The 26,047-nt window shown below is 41.8% G+C and overlaps 1 protein-coding gene across 5 annotated transcripts in view; it reads left to right on the forward strand.

Moving 5' to 3' along the window:
• The window catches only part of LOC137095101 (serine/threonine-protein kinase SMG1-like), a 181,801-nt gene that overhangs the window by 19,452 nt on the left and 136,302 nt on the right, over positions 1–26,047 (forward strand). For all 5 annotated transcript variants that reach the window (XR_010908790.1, XM_067461347.1, XM_067461346.1 and 2 more), the window contains 7 exons: positions 12,397–12,522; positions 12,609–12,681; positions 12,961–13,058; positions 15,263–15,436; positions 23,776–24,000; positions 24,991–25,092; positions 25,242–25,511. Coding sequence is in view for 4 of the 5 variants with exons in the window: in XM_067461347.1 (XP_067317448.1) it covers positions 12,397–12,522; positions 12,609–12,681; positions 12,961–13,058; positions 15,263–15,436; positions 23,776–24,000; positions 24,991–25,092; positions 25,242–25,511 (1,068 nt within the window). In the remaining variant the exon portion in view is untranslated. The remainder of the gene's footprint in view (positions 1–12,396; positions 12,523–12,608; positions 12,682–12,960; positions 13,059–15,262; positions 15,437–23,775; positions 24,001–24,990; positions 25,093–25,241; positions 25,512–26,047) is intronic.

Genomic DNA, 26,047 nt, shown 5'->3' on the forward strand with positions numbered 1-26,047 from the left:
AACACTCCCAATACAGACCGAAATAGGCACACAGAGCCCCCATCACCCACTCGACATCCTACTGCAGTTTGGAGGACTATGAACCATGGATGATGGGACTTGCAGTACCACCACTCACATTCTGAGACCGCTGTTAACCTTATCCAGTGACTGATCAGGACCAAACTTCGCACAGAGACCTCTCATGACCCACTTTACGTCCTGGTGTGGTTTGGCCGGGGATGGACCATGGATTATGGGACTTGCAGTACCATTGCTCAATTCTTCATACCACTGCAACCCTCATCCAATTACCAATAAATACCAAACTTGGCACACTGAGTCTCCATGACACACTCTACATCCAGGTGCAGTTTGAAGGAGGATGCACCATGGACGATGGGACTTGCAATACCTGCACTCCCTTCCTAAGACCATTACAACTGCCAACGATGATGGATCAGGACCACAATTTACAGAGAGCCTGCATAACTCACTCTACATCCTGGTGTGGTTTGGAAGAATTTGACAATGGATGATGGGACTTGCAGTCACTTCACTCACTTCCTGAGACCACTAAGTCCTTCGCCAATGACTCATCAAGACTAAACTTGGCACATGGAGCTTCAATGACCCACTCTACATCCTGGAGCAGTTTGGAGGACGACATACCATGGATGATGGCACTTCAAGTACCTCCACTACCCAAGACTGCTGCAAAACTCATCTAATGACCAATCAAGACCAAAGTTGGCACACAGAGCCCCCATGACCCACTCTACATCCTGCTGCAGTTTTGGGGAAGGGTGGACCATGGATGATGGAACTTCCAGTACCTTCACTCACATTCTGAGACCTCTGCAAACCTCATCCAATGACGGATCAAGACCAAACTTGGCACATAGACCTCTCATGACCCATTTTACGTCCTGGTGTTGTTTGGAAAACTTTGGAGATGGATGATGGGACTTGCAGTACCTTTGCTCACTTCCTGAGACCACTGAGACCCTCGCCAATGACTAATCAAGACTACACTTGGCACATGGAGCTCCAATGACCCACTCTACATCCTGGTGCAGATTGGAGGAGGATAGACCATGGATGATGGGACTTCAAGTACCTCCACTCCCTTCCGAAGATTGTTGCAACCCTCATCTAATGACTGATAAAGACCAAACTTGGCACACAGAGCCCCCATGACCCACTCTATATCCTGCTGCTGTTTGTAGGAGGATGGACCATAGATGATGGGACTTCAAGTACCTTCACTCACTTCCTGAAAATAATGCAGCCGTTATCCAAAGACCAATCAAGACCAAACTTGGCAAACAGAACAACCATTACCCACTTTCTCTAATAACCCGGGCAACGCCGGGTCCCCAAGCTAGTATATAATAAAGAAGAGTGTTTGTATGGGAAGGACAGAGGTGTGGAGGGCGGAAGGTGTATGTGGCTGCTTTCTGATTGGCTGCCGCTGTGGTGCTATTTGCATATTGTCTCTGATTGGCCAGCTTCAATAGGAGCCCCTGATGGAGAAGAGGGTTCATGGCAGAAACGGGGCATGGCAGAAGGAAATTTGCATATGGTCTCTGATTGGCCAGCCTCAAATCCAACATTCCGAGATGAGAAAGAGAGGAAAGGAAAGGCCGGGGGCTGGGTCAGAACACTACCAATACAGACCGAAATAGGCACACAGAGCCCCCATGACCCACTCTGCATCCTACTGCAGTTTGGAGGACGATGAACCATGGATGATGGGACTTGGCACATGGAGCTTCAATGAACCACTTTACATCCTGGAGCAGTTTGGAGGACGACAGACCATGGATGATGGGACTTCAAGTACCTATACTACCCAAGACTGCTGCAAAACTCATCTAATGGCCTTCACTCACTTACTGACACCACTGCCACCCTCATCTAATGACTGATAAAGGCCAAACTTGGCACACAGAGCCCCCATGACCCACTCTATATCCTGCTGCTGTTTGGAGGAGGATGGGCCATGGATGATGGGACTTCAAGTACCTTCACTCACTTCCTGAAAATAATGCAGACGTTATCCAAAGACCAATAAACACCAAACTTGGCATACAGAACCACCATTACCCACTTTCTCTAATAACCTGGGCAACGCCGGGTCCCCAAGCTAGTATATAATAAAGAAGAGTGTTTGTTTGTATAGGACAGAGGAATTGTGGAGGGCGGAAGTGTATGTGGCAGCGTTCTGATTGGCTGCCGCTGTGGTGCTATTTGCATATGGTCTCTGATTAGCCAGCTTCAATAGGAGCCCCTGGTGGAGAAGAGGGTTCATGGCAGAAACGGGGCATGACAGAAGGAAATTTGCATATGGTCTCTGATTGGCCAGCCTCAAATCCAAGATTCCGAGATGAGAAAGAGAGGAAAGGAAAGGCCAAAGGGGGCTGGGTCAGAACACTCCCAATACAGACCGAAATAGGCACACAGAGCCCCCATGACCCACTCTACATCCTACTGCAGTTTGGGGGACTATGAGGCATGGATGATGGGACTTGCAGTACCACCACTCACATTCTGAGACCGCTGTAAACCTTATCCGATGACTGATCAGGACCAAACTTCGCACATAGACCTCTCATGACCCACTGTACGTCCTGGTGTGGTTTGGCCGGGGATGGACCGTGGATTATGGGACTTGCAGTACCATTGCTCAGTTCTTCAGACCACTGCAACCCTCATCCAATTACCAATAAATACCAAACTTGGCACACTGAGTCTCCATGACGCACTCTACATCCAGGTGCAGTTTGAAGGAGGATGCACCATGGACGATGGGACTTGCAATACCTGGACTCCCTAAGACCATTACAACTGCCAACGATGATGGATCAGGACCACAATTTACATAGAGAGCCTGCATAACTCACTACATCCTGGTGCGGTTTGGAAGAATTTGACAATGGATGATGGGACTTGCAGTCACTTCACTCACTTCCTGAGACCACCGAGACCCTCGCCAATGACTCATCAAGACTAAACTTGGCACATGGAGCTTCAATGACCCACTCTACATCCTGGAGCAGTTTGGAGGACGACAGACCATGAATGATGGGACTTCAAGTACCTCCACTACCCAAGACTGCTGCAAAACTCATCTAGTGACCAATCAAGACCAAAGTTGGCACACAGAGACCCCATGATCCACTCTACATCCCGCTGCCGTTTTGGGGAAGGGTGGACCATGGATGATGGAACTTCCAGTACCTTCACTCACATTCTGAGACCTCTGCAAACCTCATCCAATGACGGATCAAGACCAAACTTGGCACATAGACCTCTCATGACCCACGTTACGTCCTGGTGTTGTTTGGAAAAATTTGGAGATGGATTATGGGACCTGCAGTACCTTTGCTCACTTCCTGAGACCACTGATACCCTCGCCAATGACTAATCAAGACTAAACTTGGCACATGGAGCTGCAATGACCCACTCTACATCCTGGTGCAGTTTGGAGGAGGACAGACCATGGATGATGGGACTTCAAGTACCTCCACTCCCTTCCAAAGATTGCTGCAACCCTCTTCTAATGACCAATCAAGACCACACTTGGCACACAGAGCCCCCATGATCCACTCTACATCCTGCTGCAGTTTGAAAGGGGATGGACTTTGGATGATGGGACTTGCAATACCTTCACTCACTTACTGACACCACTGCCACCCTCATCTAATGACTGATAAAGACCAAACTTGGCACACAGAGCCCCCATGACCCACTCTATATCCTGCTGCTGTTTGTAGGAGGATGGCCCATGGATGATGGGACTTCAAGTACCTTCACTCACTTCCTGAAAATAATGCAGACATTATCCAAAGACCAATAAAGACCAAACTTGGCATACAGAACCACCATTACCCACTTTCTCTAATAATCCGGGCAACGCTGGGTCCCCAAGCTGGTCTATATATATAATAAAAGTCAAAACTTGTATGCGGCGGATGTGTCGCGGTGTATGTGCCGTCTTTCTGATTGGCCAGCCTGAAAGTTCCAAGATTCTGACTGGCTGCTGCTGTGGTGCTATTTGCATATGATCCCTGATTGGCCTGCTTCAACAGGAGCCCCTGGTGGAGAAAAGGGTTCATGACAGAAACAGGGACATGACAGAACGAAATTTGCATATGGTCTCTGATTGGCCAGCCTCAATTCCAAGATTCCGAGATGACAAAGAGAGGAAAGGAAAGGCCAGGGGCTCTGTCAGAAAATTACCAATACAGACCACACTTTGCAAACAGAGCACACAAGACCCACTCGACATCCTACTGCAGTTTGGAGGAGGATGAACCATGAATGATGGGACTTGCAGTACCATCACTCACATTCTGAAACCGCTATTAACCTCATCCAATGACTGATCAGGACCAAACTTGGCACATAGACCTCTCATGACCCACTTTACGTCCTGGTGTGGTTTGGCTGGGGATGGACCATGGATTATGGGACTTGCGGTACCTTTGCTCAATTCTTGAGAGCACTGCAACCCTCATCCAATTACCAATAAAGATCAAACTTGGCACACTGAGTCTCCATGATGCACTCTACATCCTAGTGCAGTTTGGAGGAGGAGGCACCATGGACGATGGGGCTTGCAATACCTGCACTCCCTTCCTACGACCATTACAACTGCCAACAATGATGGATCAGGACCACAATTTACACAGAGAGCCTGCATGACCCATTCTACATCCTGGTGCAGTTTGGAATAATTTGTCAATGCATGATGGGACTTGCAGTCACTGCACTCACTTCCTGGGAACACTGAGACCCTCGCCAATCACTGATCAAGACCAAACTTGGCACACAGAGTCTCCATGACCCACTCTACATCTTGGTGCAGTTTGGAGGAGGACAGACCATGGATGATGGGACTTCAAGTACCTTCACTCACTTCCTGAAAACAATGCAACCATCATCCAATGACCAATAAAGACCAAACTTGGCATAGAGAACCACCATTACCCACTTTCTCTAATAACCCGGGCAGCGCCTGGTCCCCAAGCTAGTATATAATAAAGAAGAGTGTTTGTTTGTATCAGACAGAGGAAGTGCGGCGGGAGGTGTATGTGGCAGCGTTCTGATTGGCTGCCGCTGTGGTGCTATTTGCATATGGTCTCTGATTGGCCAGCTTCAATAGGTGCCACTGGTGGAGAAGAGGGTTCATGGCAGAAACGGGGCATGACAGAAGGAAATTTGCATATGGTCTCTGATTGGCCAGCCTCAAATGCAAGATTCCGAGATGAGAAAGAGAGGAAAGGAAAGGCCGGGGCCTGGGTCAGAACACTACCAGTACAGACCGAAATAGGCACACAGAGCCCCCATCACCCACTCTGCATCCTACTGCAGTTTGGAGGACGATGAACCATGGATGATGGGACTTGCAGTAACACCACTCACATTCTGAGACCGCTGTTAACCTTATCCAATGACTGATCAGGACCAAACTTCGCACATAGACCTCTCATGACACACTTTACGTCCTGGTGTGGTTTGGCCGGGGATGGACCGTGGATTATGGGACTTGCAGTACCATTGCTCAATTCCTCAGACCACTGCAACTCTCATCCAATTACCAATAAATACCAAACTTGGCACACTGAGTCTCCATGACACATTCTACATCCAGGTGCAGTTTGAAGGAGGATGCACCATGGACGATGGGACTTGCAATACCTGCACTCCCTTCCTAAGACCATTACAACTGGCAACGATGATGGATCAGGACCACAATTTCCACAGAGAGCCTGCATAACTCACTCTACATCCTGGTGCAGTTTGGAAGAATTTGACAATGGATGATGGGACTTGCAGTCACTTCACTCACTTCCTGAGACCCTCGCCAATGACTCATCAAGACTAAACTTGGCACATGGAGCTTCTATGACCCACACTACATCCTGGAGCAATTCGGAGGACGACAGACCATGAGTGATGGGACTTCAAGTACCTCCACTGACCCAAGACTGCTGCAAAACTCATCTAATGACCAAGCAAGACTAACGTTGGCATACAGAGCCCCCATGACCCACTCTACATCCTGCTGCAGTTTTGGAGAAGGGTGGACCATGGATGATGGAACTTCCAGTACCTTCACTCACATTCTGAGACCTCTGCAAATCTCATCCAATGACGGATCAAGACCAAACATGGCACATAGACCTCTCATGACCCACTTTACGTCCTGGTGTTGTTTGGAGGAGGACAGACCATGGATGATAGGACTTCAAGTACCTCCACTCCCTTCCAAAGATGGCTGCAACCCTCTTTTAATGACCAATCAAGACCACACTTGGCATACAGATCCCCCATGATCCACTCTACATCCTGCTGCAGTTTGAAAGGGGATGGACTTTGGATGATGGGACTTGCAGCACCTTCACTCCCTTACGGACACCACTGCCACCCTCATCTAATGACTGATAAAGACCAAACTTGGCACACAGAGCCCCCATGACCCACTCTATATCCTGCTGCTGTTTGTAGGAGGATGGCCCATGGATGATGGGACTTCAAGTACCTTCACTCACTTCCTGAAAATAATGCAGCCATTATCCAAAGACCAATAAAGACCAAACTTGGCATACAGAATCGTCATTACCCACTTTCTCTAATAACCCGGGCAACGCCGGGTCCCCAAGCTAGTCTATATCTATATATATAATAAAGGTGAAAGTTTGTATGTGGAGGAGGACCAAAGTGTGGCGGTGTATGTGCTAGCTTTCTGATTGGCTACCACTGCGGTCTCTGATTGGCCAGCCTGAAATTCCAAGATTCCGATTGGCTGGGCAGCGGTGCTATTTGCATATGGTCTCTGATTGGCCAGCTTCAATAGGAGCCCCTGGTGGAGAAAAGAGTTCATGACAGAAACGGGGACATGAGAAGGAAATTTGCATATGGTCTCTGATTGGCCAGCCTCAAGATTCCAAGATGACAAAGAGAGGAAAGGAAAAGGCCAGAGGAGGCTGGGTTAGAAAATTACCAATACAGACCACACTTGGCACACAGAGCCTGCAAGACCGACTCGACATCCTACTGCAACCATGGATGATGGGACTTGCAGTACCATCACTCACATTCTGAGACCACTGTTATTTATTTATTTATTTATTTATTTGCTTTATTTCTATACCGCATTTTTCAGCCCTTAACAGGCTGTTAACCTCATTCAATGACTGATCAGGACCAAACTTGGCACATAGACCTCTCATGACCCACCTTATGTCCTGGTGTGGTTTGGCCGGGGATGGACCATGGATTATGGGACTTGCAGTACCTTTGCTCAATTCCTGAGACCACTGCAACCCTCATCCAATTACCGATAAGGACCAAACTTGGCACACTGAGTCTCCATGATGCACTCTACATCCTGGTGCAGTTTGGAGGAGGATGCACCATGGACGATTGGACTTGCAATACCTGCACTCCCTTCTTAAGACTATTACAACTGCCAACAATGATGGATCAGGACCACAATTTACACAGAGTCCGCATGACCCACTCTACATCCTGGTGCGGTTAATAAAAATTTGTCAATGGATGATGGGACTTGCAGTCACTTCACTCACTTCCTGGGACCACTGACTGATCAAGACCAAACTTGGCACACAGAGCCCATATGACCCACTCAACATCTTGGTGCAGTTTTGGAGGAGGACGGACAATGGATGATGTGACTTCCAGTAACTTCACTCACATTATGAGACCTCTGCAAAGCTCATGCAATGACTGATGAAGACCAAACTTGGCACATAGACCTCTCATGACCCACTTTACGTCCTGGTGTCATTTGGAAAAAAATGGAGATGGATGATGGGACTTGCAGTAACCTCACTCACTTTCTGAGACCACTGAGACCCTCACCAATGACTAATCAAGACCAAAATTGGCACACGGAGCCCCAATGACCCACTCTACACCCTGGTGCAGTTTGGAGGACAGACCATGGATGATGGGACTTCAAGTACCTCCACTCCCTTCCCAAGATTGCTGAAACCCTCATCTAATGACCGATCAAGACCAAACTTGGCACACACAACCCCCATGACCCACCCTATATCCCGGTGCTGTTTGAAGGATGGACGATGGATGATGGGACTTGCAGTACCTTCACTCACTTCCTGAAACCATAGCAACACTCATTCAAAAACCAATAAAGTCCAAACTTGGAACATAGAGCCCCCATGGCCAACTCAACATTCTGGTGAGGTTTGGGGAGTACAGACTATGGATGATGGGACTTCAAGTACCTCCACTCACTTCCCAAGACCTCTGCAACACTCATCTAATGACCGATCAAGTCCAAACTTGGCACACAAAACCCCCATGACCAACTCTCCATCCTGGAGCAGTTTGGAGGGGGATGGACCACAGATAATGGGACTCACAGTAACTTCACTTACTTCTGAGACAACTGCGAGTCATATAAATAACTGATAAAGACCAACCTTGATACACAATTCCTTTCTCAAATAACCTGGGCAGCGCCGGGTCCCCAAGCTAGTATATAATAAAAGTCAAAACTTGTATGCGGCGGATGTGTGGCGGTGTATGTGCCGGCTTTCTGATTGGCCAGCCTGAAAGTTCCAAGATTCTGATTGGCTGCTGCTGTGGTGCTATTTGCATATGGTCCCTGATTGGCCTGCTTCAACAGGAGCCCCTGGTGGAGAAAAGGGTTTATGACAGGAATGGGGACATGACAGAAGGAAATCTGCATTTAGTCTCTGATTGGCCAGCCTCAATTCCAAGATTCTGAATGGCTGCCGCTGTGGTGCTATTTGCATATGCTCCTTGATTGGCCTGCTTCAACAGGAGCCCCTGGTGGAGAAAAGGGTTCATGACAGAAACGGGGACATGACAGAAGGAAATTTACATTTGGTCTCTGATTGGCCAACCTCAATTCCAAGGTTCCGAGATGACAAAGAGAGGAAAGGAAAAGGCCAGGGGGGGCTGGGTCAGAAAGTTACCAATGCAGACCAAACTTGGCACACAGAGCCCACAAGACTCACTCTACATCCTACTGCAGTTTGGAGGAGGATGAACCATGGATGATGGGACTTACAGTCCCATCACTCACATTCTGAGACTGCTGTTAACCTCATCCAATTATTGATCAGGACCAAACTTGGCACATAGACCTCTCATGACCCACTTTACGTCCTGGTGTGTTTTGGCCAGGGATGAACCATGGATGATGGGACTTGCGGTACCTTTGCTCAAATCCAATTACCGATAAAGACCAAACTTGGCACACTGAGTCTCCATGATGCACTCTACATCCTGGTGCGGTTTGGGGGAGGATGCACCATGGACGATGGGACTTGCAATACCTGCACTCCCTTCCTGATGGATCAGGATCACAATTTGCACAGAGAGCCCGCATGACACACACTACATCCTGGTGCGGTTTGGAAGAATTTGACAATGGATGATGGGACTTGCAGTCACTTCACTCAGTTCCTGAGACCCTCGCCAATGACTCATCAAGACTAAACTTGGCACATGGAGCTTCTATGACCCACACTACATCCTGGAGCAGTTCGGAGGACTTCAAGTACCTCCACTCCCTTCCCAAGACTGCTGCAGCCCTCATTTAATGTCCGATCAAGACCAAACTTGGCACACAGAGCCCCCATGATCCACTCTACATCCTGATGCAGTTTCAAAGGGAATGGACTTTGGATGATAGGACTTGCACTACCTTCATTCACTTACTGAAACCACGGCCACCCTCATCTAATGACTGATAAAGACCAAACTTAGTACACAGAGCCCCCATGACCACTCTATATCCTGCTAGGGGCTGAGTCAGAAAATTACCAATACAGACCACACTTGGCACACAGAGCCTGAAAGACCGACTCGACATCCTACTGCAACCATGGATGATGGGACTTGCAGTACCATCACTCACATTCTGAGACCGCTGTTAACCTCATCCAATGACTGATCAGGACCAAACTTGGCACATAGACCTCTCATGACCCACCTTATGTCCTGGTGTGGTTTGGCCGGGGATGGACCATGGATTATGGGACTTGCAGTACCTTTGCTCAATTCCTGAGACTACTGCAACCCTCATCCAATTACCGATAAAGACCAAACTTGGCACACTGAGTCTCCATGATGCACTCTACATCCTGGTGCAGTTTGGAGGAAGATGCACCATGGACGATGGGACTTGCAATACCTGCACTCCCTTCCTAAGACCATTACAACTGCCAACAATGATGGATCAAGACCACAATTTACACAGAGACCCAGCATGACCCACTCTACATCCTGGTGCGGTTTGGAAGAATTTGTCAATGGATGATGGGACTTGCAGTCACTTCACTCACTTCCTGAGACAGCTGGGACCCTCGCCAATGACTCATCAAGACTAAACTTGGCACATGGAGCTTCAATGACCCACTCTACATCCTGGTGCAGTTTTGAGGACGACAGACTATGGGTGGTGGGACTTCAAGTACCTCCACTACCCAAGACTGCTGCAAAACTCATCTAATGACCAATCAAGACCAAAGTTGGCACACAGAGCCCCCATGACCCACTCTACATCCTGCTGCAGTTTTGGAGAAGGGTGGACCATGGATGATGGAACTTCCAGTTCCTTCACTCACATTATGAGACCTCTGCAAACCTCATCCAATGACGGATCAAGATCAAACTTGGCACATAGACCTCTCATGACCCACGTTACGTCCTGGTGTTGTTTGGATAAAATTGGAGATGGATTATGGGACCTGCACTACCTTTGCTCACTTCCTGAGACCACTGATACCCTCGCCAATGACTAATCAAGACTACACTTGGTACATGGAGCTCCAATGACCCACTCTACATCCTGGTGCAGTTTGGAGGAGGACAGACCATGGATGATGGGACTTCAAGTACCTCCACTCCCTTCCGAAGATTGCTGCAACCCTCTTCTAATGACCAATCAAGACCACACTTGGCACACAGAGCCCCCATGATCCACTCTACATCCTGTTGCAGTTTCAAAGGGGATGGACTTTGGATGATGGGACTTGCACTACCTTCACTCACTTATTGGCACCACTGCCACCCTCATCTAATGACTGATAAAGACCAAACTTGGCACACAAAGCCCCCATGACCCACTCTATATCCTGCTGCTGTTTGTAGGAGGATGGCCCATGGATGATGGGACTTCAAGTACCTTCACTCACTTCCTGAAAATAATGCAGCCGTTATCCAAAGACCAATAAAGACCAAACTTGGCATACAAAACCACCATTACCCACTTTCTCTAATAACCCGGGCAACGCCGGGTCGCCAAGCTAGTAAATAATATAACATAAAAATGGATTAAAACTGAATTTGAAATATTAATGTGTGCTTTCTTTCCGAAATGCATTTTATTCTACCAAGAATATGTTGTAACAATCCACTGTAATTGAGATATATTTTTTCTGAATCTCTAGATTTTTCCAGTACTAGAAATAGACAAAATAGTAACATTGAAAACAGATTTTGAAATGTTCCTGGTTTTTTTCTGAGACAAAGAAGCCATCTACTAAATATTGAATCCAAATACATTTGATTTTGGAAGATATTGTTAAGGCTAAACTTGAGGTTGGGGTTTTATTTGTTGAGAATGCTAGATGATCATCTAGAAAGAAAAAATAGAAGAAGGCTACACTATATGATAACTGCCGCAAGAATTGTATATGGTCAGAGACGGAAGATTTCAGTTATCCCAATGCAAGAAGAATGGTTGATGAAAATCTGTGAAATAGCAGAAATGGACAGATTGACTATGCTGATTAAGAAAAAAAATCTTTGATTGACTTTAAGAAAAATTATGCCCTGTTCACCATCTTTTCATAATCATGATGGGAGCATTTATCAATTTTAGGATTAATGAATTACTAGTATATTGCCTTAATTTGAAGTGTGATGACATTATTGTTTAAAAGGTCTAGACTAATAATTGACATCAGCCATCAGTTTGGGAGTGTCACCATTTCTATAACTGCTCATCTCTTATTCATTTGATGCTACTGAAACTGATGTCTAATTGAGAAGAAATGTGTTTCCTTGGGATTTAAATTGCATATTTGAAATAATTGTCTCCGCGTCATTCAAAAGATTCAGGGTTAAAAGCTCTATCCACCTAACTCCTTTCAGAAAACCTTCTGATTGTGGAAGTATGTGCCTTATAAGTTTAGAATCAAAGTAGATCTGCCTAGAGCAGTTTTTTGTTTTTCAGCAGACTTTTCTGGACATCTTTGTTAGTTCTCTGTGTGTTGGTTATGTAAAATTATAACCAAATGCATATCCTTTTTAACTGTGTTAAGTATGAATTTTAATGCTTTTTCCCCTCGGTATGTCTTTAGTTGTGTGTGTTTTCTTCTCCTAAAGCTCGTCATGACAAGCCTGCAGTCTATTCTAGAGAGTGTGGATACGCCAGAATTGCTGTGTAAATGTGTCAAGTGCATCCTTCTCATGTCCCGATGTTATCCTCACATATTCAGCACAAACTTTAGGGTAAGATTATTTGTCTCTCTTGTCATTATATCAATATAAATACATCCTTAAGTACAGGTGGATTAATTTTTGTATTGCTTTCCAAGGACACAGTTGACATATTAGTTGGATGGCATATTGATCACACTCAGAAGCCTTCTTTGACACAGCAAGTGTCAGGTAAGTCTGGAAAAAATATTTATTTATTTATTTTGTATAAAAAAGCATTGCATAAATAGGTATAAAACTGATAAAATAGAGGGAACACAAGCGACTAAATAATTTTAGACCAAAACCGGGCAACATTGACCGCATTGTCTGTAGCTTGAAACATTTCTTTCTCTGTGCATGAGGCAGGGCATTATGGACAAGCATTGAGGTTGTTGTTCACAATATTTTTGTCAACTAAGGAAATGAAATAACCCTTTGGTCTTAATGTTTGTTCTGGCATTTTTGCAGGTTGGTTACAGAGCCTGGAACCATTTTGGGTGGCTGACCTTGCATTTTCTACTACACTTCTGGGTCAGTTTCTAGAGGATATGGAAGCTTATGCTGAGGTAATAAATGTTCTGAAATTACTATGATAGTTTTTCTTTTCTATATAAATTATGTGATATGCAGTGTAGTTGGAGAGGGTAGTGAATTTTGACACTGAGGCCTATATTGTTGCACATTAAAGTAACATTCCCCATGTCACCTCCCAGTTATACAAGTCCTTCTTTACTACATCTGCTAAGATGTCTTCTCTTTGAAGACCTAACTAATAATAAATGTGTAAAAACTCAGAGAAAATATTATTTTGAAAAAAAATTAAAAAGTTGGGTTGTGGGCGATTCTCTTTTAGAATGGAGAATAAATTGTTTTGTGTATTTAATCTGCATAACACTGTGTAGAACTAGAATTTTGGGAACATAAGAGCGAGTTCACATTACTGTCACATAAACTACTTTTGTGCTGTTCTATTTTATTTATAAATGCAGGATTCCTATCTGCTTTTGACATTTAGATTTTATTAAAAGAAACTACCTTGGGAACCCAGTATTGCCTGGGTTATTTGAAAAAGCCAGTTTCTAATTGTACAAAATGCATAAGGTTGTGAGTGAACTACAGCTGACATGCCAGTTTAACCCAAAAAAACTCCATCGGTACTTAAAGATTGTTATGTTGGACAAGTTTGCTCTAGATGCATCATCAGTGGGGTTCAGTAGGTTGAGTTAGTCATGGGGGTTCTGTGTGCCAAGTTTGGTCCAGATCTATCATCTGTGGAGGTCACTGTTTCTTTGGTTAGGGGTGAACTACAACTCCCAGAAAGGAAGGTTCAGTTCCCTCCAAACCCCTCCAGTAATCAAATTTCGGCATATCAAGTATGTGTGCCAAGTTTGGTCCAGATCCATCAGTGTTTGGGTTCACAGTGCTCTCTGGATGTAGGTGAACTACAACTCCCCCAAATCAAGGTGAATTTACCCCAAAGACCTCCAGTAGTTTTTGTTGGTCATGGAGTCTTTGTGTACCAAGTTTGGTCCAATCCCATCTTTGGTGGAGTTCAGAGTGCTGATTGATTCTAGGTGAACTATCAATCTTAGTACCTACAACAAATGTCCAGGCCAAGTCCCCTCAAAACACACCAGTATTCAAATTTGAGCATATCAGGCGTGCATGTTAAGTTTGGTCCAGATCCATCATTGTTTGAGTTCATAGTGTGCTCTGGATATAGGTGAACTACAACTCCTATAAATAACCTCAAAGACCTCCAGTATGTTTTGTGTGCCAAGTTAGTTCCAGGTCCATCATGGGTAGAGTTCAGAGTGCTCTTAGATTACAGGGGAACTATACATCCCAGTACCTACAACACCTATAAATCATGGTGAATTATCTCCAAATCTCTCTTGTATGTTCAGTTGCTGATAAATTCCTCTGTCTGCTGTGTGCCATAGAAAAGAATAGGAAAGGGTGGCAGTGGGTGGGGTCAAGCAAATTCCACACCAATGGAGAGAGTAAGAAACACTGGGATGTCTATGGTGGAGGAAACACATAAAATCTAGGATGGAATTGTCTTCGTATGAAAGCCTTCACTTAGGTGGTGGTCAGTATGGTGTTTGTGGAGGACACTGGCAAGGGTTGTACACGCACTCGCTATAACCTGCAGTGTTATTGGAGGGAGGGCATTTAGTGGCTCCTCATAGGTGGGGATCATAGCTGTTTGTGGAAGTGAGAGCCTTTCTGTGAAAGTGGATACCCCAGCAACATTCACACATACATATTTTCACTTCTATTATTTATATAAATGCAGGATTCCTATCTGCTTTTGTCATTTAGATTTTATTTAAAGAAATGGATGCAACAAAGTTTACTATCTGATATTATTTTTGTCTGAAATTTTGTTTCATGGCTCATTTGAGAGAAATGGGAATGCTCTTTTTATTATCTTTGTTTAATATCTCATTAAGTTTAAGTATAATTCTGTTTCTTTTTCTGTATCTAAAAGATTATACTGTAATACTGCAAAACATCCAGGACAATTTATTAAAACAAGAAAAAATGAAACAAAATATAAGTGTACTAAAGCAGTTGAAAAGTTCTGTGTTCATAACATTGTTGTCCCTATCACACTGACGTATCCTAGTATTCCTGAAAAGAATTTGAACACTTCTGAAGACTGAGTTTTATAGGTTGTGGTGGTGTAGAGATGTGATTTATACGCAGACACATTGCGGAGTTGCTAATCTGGATTCCTTGCATATTGCTATGTTTCTCCATGTAGGACCTTGGCCATGTGGCATCTGGAGAATTGGTCGATGAAGACATCCCTCCTCCTTCTGTTTCTCTGCCCAAATTAGCCGCACTGCTTCGTGTTTTCAGTACTGTGGTGAGGAGCATCGGGGAGCGATTCAGTCCCATTCGAGGACCACCCATCACTGAAGCCTATGTAACTGATGTGAGCCGCCTCTTTTGTTTTATAGTATTTGTGGGGGTTTTTTCTTTTTAAGTATTTTTTATTGTTTTATCATAGTTATTACATTTGTCATACATTTGTTTATACCAATTACATATTATTCAACACACTCTTTAATATTAGTCTTATTATTCTACTTGAACATCCCCCCCCTTTTTTTCCCCCACCACTGTGCTCCCCTCCCCCCGTCTCAAGCCACAGCTTTTACATATCATCCGTCCAAAATCTCATTTCTTCTTGTGACGGTAACCTTCCTTCTTTGTTTTTTAAACCATGTACAACAAATTTACCCCATACAACATCAAAATCACTTTGTTTCCATATACTTTTTTTAACCTTTAAAATACATGTAAGCTTATCGTTTATTGCCAATTTCCATGCTTCCTTGTACCACTCCTCCATTTGTATATTTATTTCTTTTTTCCAGTTCCTTGCTATGAGCAATCTTACTATTGTTAATAGGTTTGTTATCGCTTCTTTATCCTCCTTTTTCAATTGTTTATTATTATATAATGATAATAAAGCTATGCTAGGACTTTTCTCAATTTTCATATTCATTATAACCCCTATTTCTCTAAATACTTTCTCCCAAAAATTATTTACATATTTGCATTGCCACCACATATGTATATATGTTCCTGGTTCCTGACACCCTCTCCAGCAATTTTTGAGTTATTTTTATTTATATATGCTATTCTTACTGGTGTCAGGTACCACTTCCATATTAGCTTATGATAATTTTCTTTAACTCGTATTGATAGATTTTTTAAATGTCTTTGTCTCCATAATTGTTGCCACTCTGTTTCGTTTATTTTTATCCCTAAATCTTCTTCCCAAACCACTTTGAGGGTATTATTTTTTGTGTTGCCTTCCTTCATTTCAATTATTATCTTATATATTTTACTAATTGTTCCTCTCAAATTTTCATGCTCTTCTACAGCCCTTCCATTCTGTATTATTTGCTCAAATTGATTAAGTTTGCTTCCATTTTTATTATTTTTTCCCAATTTTTAAACTATTGTTCTAATTACTAGGTTCTTGTGGGTTTTTTCGGGCTATAGAGCCATGTTCTAGAGGCATTTCTCCTGACGTTTCGCCTGCATCTATGGCAAGCATCCTCAGAGGTAGTGAGGTCTGTGGAATTAGGACAATGGGTTTTTATATCTGTGGAATGGCTGGGATGGGGCAAGGAGCTCTTCCCTGCTGCAGTTAGGTGTGAATGTTACAGCTGATCATCTTCATTAGCATTTGAAGGCCTGCCTGAGCCTGGGAAAATCTCTTTCTGGGAGGTGTTAATCTGTGCCTGGTTGTTTCCTCTCTGTTGTTTTGCTGTTGTAATTTTAGAGTTTTTTAATAATGGTAGCCAGATTTTGTTCATTTTCATGGTCTCTTCCTTTCTGTTGAAATTGTCCCCATGCTTGTGGATTTCAATGGCTTCTCTGTGTAGTCTGACATGGTGGTTGTTGGTGTGGTCCAGCATTTTTGTGTTCTCAAATAATATGCTGTGTCCAGGCTGGTTCATCAGGTGCTCTGCTATGGCTGACTTCTCTGGTTGAAGTAGTCTGCAGTGCCTTTCATGTTCCTTGATGCGTGTCTGGGCGCTGCGTTTGGTGGTCCCAAATTCTACAAACAGAAAGATGGAGTAGCTATGGGGAGCCCTCTCAGCCCGGTCATAGCTAACTTCTACATGGAACACTTTGAAAAACAAGCCCTGGAGACAGCAACCAAAAAGCCCACAATATGGTTCAGATATGTGGATGACACCTTCACCATTTGGAGCCATGGAGAAGAAGAACTCAACAGGTTCCTGGACCATCTGAACAGCATCCACCCAAACATCCAGTTCACCATGGAAAAAGAAAATGAAGGAAGACTGCCTTTTCTAGATGTCCTAGTCATCCGCAAACCAGATCAACAATTGGGTCACACCGTCTACAGAAAACCCAGAAATTGTTGCTCTGGTTTGCGGATAACTAGGATGGTCCCGAAACCTGTTGAGTTCTTCTTCTCCATGGCTCCAAATGGTGAAGAAGATCAACAATTGGGTCACACCGTCTACAGAAAACTCACAGGCACAGATAGATATCTACATAAAAACTCCAACCATCACCCAAGTCAAAAAAGAAGCACCATTAAAGCCTTGGCAGACCATGCAAAAAGAATCTGCGAACCCCACCTCCTCCAAGATGAACTGAACCACCTCAACTGGGCTCTCCAGGCCAATGGATACTCCACCTCAGACATCAGAAGAGCTGCAAGACCAAGAACAAACCACGAGAGTAAAGATGAAGATCCACCCAGAGGAAAAGTGTTCCTGCCATACATCAAGGGAACCACTGACCGCATAGGGAAGCTGATGAGGAAACACAACATACAAACAATCTACAAACCCACCAAGAAAATCCAACAAATGCTACGTTCAGCAAAGGACAAGAGGGATCCTCTCACCTCTGCAGGAGTCTACCGTATACCATGCAGCTGTGGACAAGTCTACATAGGGACCACCAAACGCAGCGCCCAGATACGCATCAAGGAACATGAAAGGCACTGCAGACTACTTCAACCAGAGAAGTCAGCCATAGCAGAGCACCTGATGAACCAGCCTGGACACAGCATATTATTTGAGAACACAGAAATAGTGGACCACACCAACAACCACCATGTCAGACTACACAGAGAAGCCATTGAAATCCACAAGCATGGGGACAATTTCAACAGAAAGGAAGAGACCATGAAAATGAACAAAATCTGGCTACCAGTATTAAAAAACTCTAAAATTACAACAGCAAAACAACAGAGAGGAAACAACTAGGCACAGATTAACACCTCCCAGCAAGAGATTTTCCCAGGCTCAGGCAGGCCTTCAAATGCTAATGAAGGTGATCAGCTGTAACATTCACACCTAACTGCAGCAGGGAAGAGCTCCTTGCCCCACCCCAGCCATTCCACAGATATATAAACCCATTGTCCTAATTCCAACAGACCTCACTACCTCTGAGGATGCTTGCCATAGATGCAGGCGAAACGTCAGGAGAAATGCCTCTAGAAAATGGCGCTATAGCCCGAAAAAACCCACAAGAACCTAGTGATTCCAGCCATGAAAGCCTTCGACAATACATTGTTCTAATTGTATACAATGGAACCATGTCAAATTTTTCTTTAAACTCTTTCATAATCACTTCCTTCTTCATTCCTACCTTTATCCAATCCCCAATCTTGTCCAGATTTTTTTCCCCTTAACATTACTTTTTTTAGGTTATTTGGAAACTTCTTTTCCATTACAATTGGGGTTATTTATACTTGACCCCTCCGATATTAACAAAAATATATTCCAAATTTCTTCTTCCACTTCTTCTGAGTCTTTACTAAGCCAATCTGTTCCCTCTTTTTTAACCATTCCTTCTATCACCATTTTTAATCTGCTCGCCTCATAATATTTTTTAATATTGGGTACTGCTAATCCTCTCTCTTTTTGCGATTTATACCATAACTGTTTATTTAATCTATTTCCTTTATTACCATTGCAGTACTTATTTATCATTTGTTGCCATCTATTTATTTCGTCTTCTGTAATTTGAAGTGGCAGCATCCTAAATATGAAATTTATCTTTGGAAGTATTTTGATTTTTACTAATGCTATTCTTCCAAACCAAGATAATCGTATATCTTCATAATCTATTATCGTTTTCTGAACCGTTTTCCTCAATGTTACTACGTTTACCTCTTCCATTTCTTTTAAATCCTTTGTTATTATTACTCCCAGGTATTTTAATTTATTCTTAATTCTTATTCCCATTTTACTCTGTTCTATATATTCTTTTTCTTCTTTCTTTATGTAATTGAGTAACATCATTTCTGACTTATTCCAATTAACTTGTAAACCTGTTGTTTTCCCAAATATGTCCAAATGATCCTTTATTTTATCCATTTTCTCTACTATATTTTCTATAAATAGCAATGTGTCGTCAGCAAATAGACTCACCTTCTGTTTCTCCTTTTTTCCTAACCCTTCTAGACTCTTACCTTTCCTAATGGTATTTGCAAACAATTCTATCACCATGGCAAATAAAATTGGCGACAAAGGGCAACCTTGCCTTGTTCCTCGTCACGTTTATTTCGTTTGTCACTCCATCATTTATAGTTACCACTGCTGAGTTTCTTGAGTAATATTGTTCTAAAATTCCTTTTATTCTATTTCCCATTCCAAATTTATTCATTATTTCCCTTACTGTCTCCCATTCCACACAATCAAACGCTTTGAAAATATCTAATGATAATATCCCTCTTTAGCCAAACACATTTTATTTAGTACTCTCCCTATCAAATTTGACATTTGTCTACCTTTTACATATCCACATTGATCTTTTTTTATATACTTACACATGCATTTACTCATTCTATTGGCTATTATAGCGGATAAAATCTTTGCATCCTGATTAACTAACGATATAGGTCTATATGACCCCGGATCTGTTAAATCTTTATCCTATTTAGGTATTAATATTATTAATGATCTCCTTCATGATTCTGGCATTTTATCTCCCTTCATTATTCCATTATATAATTCTAATAATTTTGGAGTCAAAACTTCTCTAAAGCTTTTATAGTATTCAGTTCCTAAGCCATCCAAACCTGGGGCTTTCCCAACTTTTAAACTCTGTATAACTTCCTCTATTTCCGTCCTCTTAATAGGTTGTTCCAGTAGCTCTTTATCTTTCTCCTCCAATTTACTCTCCCAATTTTCCTCCACATATTTCCTAATTGCTTCTATAGAGCTAGCTTTTGTTTGGTATAAATCATTATAAAATTCTTCAAATACCTTCAATTTCTCTTTCATAGATCTGCATAATTTACCTGTTTTATCTTTTATCGTATTTATCATTCCTTCCATTTTCTTTTTTTGTGTGGATTTAGCTATCATCTTGGAATTCCTATCACTAAATTCGAAATATTCCCTTCTTAAATATATTAAATTTTCTTGTACTTCATCTATTTCCATTTTATCCAGTTCCTCTTTTTTTGCTCTCAGCCTTGCATAAGTTTGTGTATCTCTCTTTGTTACATATGCATTTTCTATCTCTTCAATTTCTTTTTCTAGATTCCTTTTCTTTTCTTCTTGCCTTTTTTTGAGATTAATTGTCTCTTTTATACATAACCCTCTCGCCACCACTTTCATAGTATCCCATAGCACTCCTTTTGTTACCTCCTTCTCATTAAAACCCCAAGTTCCTTGCCATTCTGCTTTCACTCTATCCACTATCTCTTTATGATTCAAAATTTTTGTATTTAATCTCCACCTCCTCATTTTATCATAGTCACATTTCAAAACGATCTCAATTGATGCCAGAGCATGGTCCGAAATCTTTATTGTTCCAATATCTGCATTTAACACTTTATTTACCATATTTTTAGAAACAAAAATATAATCAATTCTTGTATACACCTTATGCACGGCTGAATAAAATGTATATCTATTTTCATTTCCCTTTACCAATCTCCACACATCCTTTAATTGCCATTTATTCATTACTCTGGTTAAATCCGTTGTTTCAATATTTCTAATTTTTGATGTTAGCGTAGTTTTATCCCTTTTTGGATCCATATAACAATTACAGTCTCCTCCAAATATTACATTTTGTTGGTGATAGTTCTCTATTTGTTCTAACACCTTTTCATAAAATTCTTGCTGTTTTACATTTGGTGCATATACATTTACTAATACATATTTATCTTCCCCTATTTCGCCATACATTATTATGTGTCTGCCCTCCTCATCTTTCAATACCTTGTTTATGACAAAATTACATTTCTTAGCAATTACTATAGCTACCCCTCTTGATTTTGATGACCCAAAGGATTTTTCATAATTCCGTATCCAACTCGATTTTAGCTCGTTTGAATCGGGTTTATTCTGATGTGTTTCCTGTAGGAAGATAACAGTATTTGTGATTTTGATTGGTACATTAATGGGAGTGAATGTCAACATGTCATTATAATGAACTTATACTTTAATTCACAGCAGTACATGTGTTGTATTATTACTACGTGTTATTTAAACCAGGATTGGGTGGTCATTCTTCTTCATTTAAGAGTTAGTTTCTTTTAAAGAGAAAAGATTAGTTAATCCCTGAAATTACAAATGCAGTGTTTCCTTTCTTCAATAAATATTGTAATTAGTGTTTACTTTCAACTGTTCTTAAGGATTAGTGCCAATCTCTTTGGATTTTAGCACCAAAATATTCCTTTTGGTGCAAAAGCATTGCATGTCACTCCCTGATGCCCTTGAGGGAGTAGACTGTATTTCTCATATTTGGCCTCTAACCACACTACTCTGTATGAATGAGAACATAATTTGAATGCTTCCCAGGGGCCCTTCAAAGTGAATTTTATCTATATTATAGAGTCTACATTTCAAGTCCCACGATCCTAAATATACCCTCTTTTTAGATATCCTTTCATGATGTAGTAAAAACCTTTCTGTCAAAAGCACTCGCAGAATAACCTTCAGTAGACTGTGTGACATGTGAAATCACAATAATTGAATGTCATGTCAGATTTAAAAATTGCTGTTCTTGGTTTCTTCAGTATAAGAAGAAAAATGTATTTCTTCTATGGAACATACTGCATCTAGTATTTATAATCCCATTAATTTTAGCAGGGATCCAGTGATATATGTCTAATTGGTCCTGTTCCTTCTGTCAGAATTGGCAGTTTATCTAGAAATCCCTTCATATGCCATAAAAGCTTGTTCTTAGAATGGTGAGAAATACTCCCACATTACGGAAGCTGACAAAGAGGGGAAGGAAATCTCACTTTTATCAGTGTTGGGGTCTGAACTGTATTGGAATTATCTCCCAAGATACATACATATTTAAATTTTCTGTTTAAAATGGGTGGGAAATGTCATTGTTCCTGACTCTGATTACATTTTGCCTTGAGTTTTTTTATTCTTTCAAACTATTCTGTGTGTTCAATACACAATGAACATTTAAAGAATGTTATTACTTGCCAAGATCCTGCATCAAGCAAATGTCATTCTGCCTGTGCAGTTCCGTGTGGCTCACACTCTTTGCCCAGTTTGTTGGTCAAGTCTTGAAAATATCTCATTGCTACTTATTATTATTATTACGTATCACTTTTTCAAAGTAGAAAACATAAGTCAAAATAGTACAATATATCATTTAAACCAAGACTATAAACATTTAAACAGAATTAAATGTAGTACTATTTTAAAATAAATAAATAACAACCTTTGAAAAATGTTCTTTCCCTGCTTTGAAAGTGTTATTTCCTGTTTAATTCTGTGGTCCTTACTTTAAAAGGAGGTTTTCTACCCCAGAAACTTGGTTTTGTGGCTGCCACAAACTCTGCTGAATTGTTTGAGTCTCTGAGATCTTTGTTGAAAGACTATAGCAAAATGTGTTGCAGGCTGCAAAGACAGAGTTTTGCAGTTTCATAATTTTTTTCATGTTTTTATGATAGAACCAATTAGGAAAGGACATTTATAACCCAGGGACAAAAATCATGTTAAATAGTGTAATTAAAATGGTTAAAAGCATTCAAACCCATTTTAACGAGGAAATTTTATAATAAAGAAGGTGTTAGATTTCTGCTTGAGAAGGCAGAAGAAATGAAACAGCACTCACAGATGGAGTCTATCCATTGTCTTCTTTCTTCCTGGAGACAAAATCAGCCACGTCTTCATTGTCCAAATTGCCTTCCCAATCCCTTTCCACTAATGACCCACCTTGGTGGTTGAAAGCTGCTTGGGAGGGGGAGATTTGGTATAAGAAATAAAAGAATCCATCCGAAAAGAGACCTGTCCACTTGTAAGCCACACTTAGGATACATAAGTATGCTGTTAACAGTTTGGTGCCTACTTTTATAGGTGTAACGTGATCAGAATGGTGCCAGAAGGGTTTGTCATTTTTTGGCTGAGTTTTTTATTTATCCTTGTCAGAATCGAATTGACAGTTGTTATAATATGTTTAAAAACACAGACAAAGTTAAAAACTTGCAATTATGTTAAATGTCATTTGACCAGAAACAGACCACTTGGAGTGCCTCTAGTGTTGTAGTGAGAAGGTCCTCCATTGTGCATGTGTCAGGGCTCAGGCAGCATTATAATGGGTGGTCCGTTGTTTGCTCTTCTCTGCACTCGCATGTCGTGAACTCCACTTTTATTCTCATTTCTTAAAGTTGGCTCTGCATCTCATGGTGCCAAAGCGCAGCCTGTCACCCAATCTTCTGTGTGCTGAGTTGAAAGGGATACAACACACCAGTGTTTTGGTTCAATGAGATTGTTTCACCTTTTTTTCCAGGTTCTGTACAGGGTCATGAGATGTGTGACAGCGGCGAACCAAGTTTTCTTTTCTGAAGCTGTCTTGACCGCTGCCAATGAGTGTGTGGGCGTCCTCCTTAGTAGCCTGGATCCCAGTATGGCCATACACTGTGACATGGTCATCACCTATGGATTAGAACAGCTGGAAAATTGTCAGATTTGTGGTACTGATTATATCATCTCGGTGTTGAACTTATTGATGCTGGTACATATAACTCTCATAATATCTGGATTTATCTATATCATTCTGTGTATTCATTTTTAGAAACTGAGAAAATATTAGGTTCTATTTTGAAATAAGAGATTTTAAAATAAGATAGATTAAATAGATGATGTTCAGAGAAGGGTGACTAAAATGATCAAGGGTCAGGAGAACAAGCCCTATGATGAGTGGCTTAAAGAACTGGGAACATTTAGCCTGCAGAAGAGAAAGCTGTGAGGAGACATGATGAGGGCCATGTATCAAGATGTGAGGGGAAGTCATAGAGAGGAGGGAGCAAACTTGTTTTCCGCTGCCTTGGAGACTAGGACACAATGAAACAATGGCTTCAAATTACAGGAAAGGAGATTCCATCTGAACATGAGGAAAAACTTCCTAACTCTGAGAGCTGTTCAGTAGTGGAACTCTGCCTCGGAGTGTGGTGGAGGCTCCTTCTTTGGAAGCTTCTAAACAGAGGCTGGATGGCCATCTGTCAGGGGTGATTTGAATGCAATATTCCTGCTTCTTGGCAGGGGTTGGACTGGGTGGCCCACAAGGTCTCTTCCAACTAGGATTCTATGATTCTATGAAATAGCTTAGACTATATTCCAGAAATCTAAGAATTACTAAGAGTAAATAGGTAGGGGGCATATGTTAATATCCTAGAAGTATTAAATTGCTTTGGTAAGAGCTGTTAGCTAGAATGCAATATTCCTGCTTCTTGGCAGGGGGTTGGACTGGATGGCCCATGAGGTCTCGTCCAACTCTTTGATTCTATGACTCTATTCTATGAGTATTCCAGAAATCTACTGTCAAACTATTTTTTAGTTCACTATATACATGTTTCTAATTTATTCTATGCTAGTAATCCCACATCTGTTGCAGCTGTATACTAATAGATGCTTTATAGGACAATTGTCAGACTCTTTCAGGATAATAATTTTGAACCAAATGTTTGCTAAATGAATGTATATTGACATGTGCCTTTTTGTTTAGATTGTTGAACAGATAAATACAAAGCTCCCATCGCAATTTATAGAGAAATTATTTGTACCTCAGTCTAAGTTGCTTGTTCTCCGCTATCACAAGAAAAAAGAGGTGAGCAGTAAAATTCCCATACCATATTGATCTAAATAACTTTCAAATGTATGCTTTCTTAATTGGCAGTATGACATTGGGAGTTAACTGTGCTAAGTGCAGACTTTTGCAATCTTTATGTTAGTGTCATTGACTTTTCTGTTTTCAAGGTTGTTGCATCAGCGCATGGCATATATCAAGCCGTGTTGAGCTTAAAGAACATCCTTGTTTTGGAAACAGCCTACAAGTTGATTCTCGGAGAAATGGCCTGTGCCTTGAACAGTCTTCTTTGCAGCCTGCAGCTTCCAGAGGCGTGTTCTGAAATCTTGCATGATGCTTTCAAAAACCACGTATTTGAAGTGTCTAATGCAAAATTTGTGGTTATATTTGACCTTAGTGCTCTGACTACTATTGGAAATGCAAAAAACTCATTGATTGGAGTGAGTACCTCCTTTTAGAGCTCACATGTATAGTGTTTTTAGATCTTGGCATCTGCTCATAATTTCCAAACTTTAGTATGGAAAGCCTAATTGGGTTGGTCTTGTTTATTAGTAAACTGTTTGGTTGCCTGAAGTAAATAATAATTAATATTTGAGATTCATGGACAAAATGGCAGTTTTAATTTGCTGGATACCAGAAAAAAGTTGAAATATTTATTTCCTGTGGAGTATAGAGGAGCAACATTTCTATACTCTATGGGTGTATCATTGATGGAAGTGGCAAATATGTGTAATAGGGCATCCCACTTAACCAACAAATAGATATAGTTTTGTGTTGTCGAAGGCTTTCATGGCTTCGACAACACTGGGTTGCTGTGAATTTTCCAGCTGTTTGGCCATATTCCAGAAGCATTCTCTCCTGATGTTTTACCCACATCTATGACAGGCATCCTCAGAGGTTGTGAGGTCTGTTGGAAACTAGGCAAGTGGGGTTTATATATCTGTGGAATAATACTATTTTATCTGCTTGAGGCAAG

This window comes from Anolis sagrei, chromosome Y (assembly GCF_037176765.1).
Source record: "Anolis sagrei isolate rAnoSag1 chromosome Y, rAnoSag1.mat, whole genome shotgun sequence".
In the NCBI taxonomy this organism is placed as follows: domain Eukaryota; kingdom Metazoa; phylum Chordata; class Lepidosauria; order Squamata; family Dactyloidae; genus Anolis; species Anolis sagrei.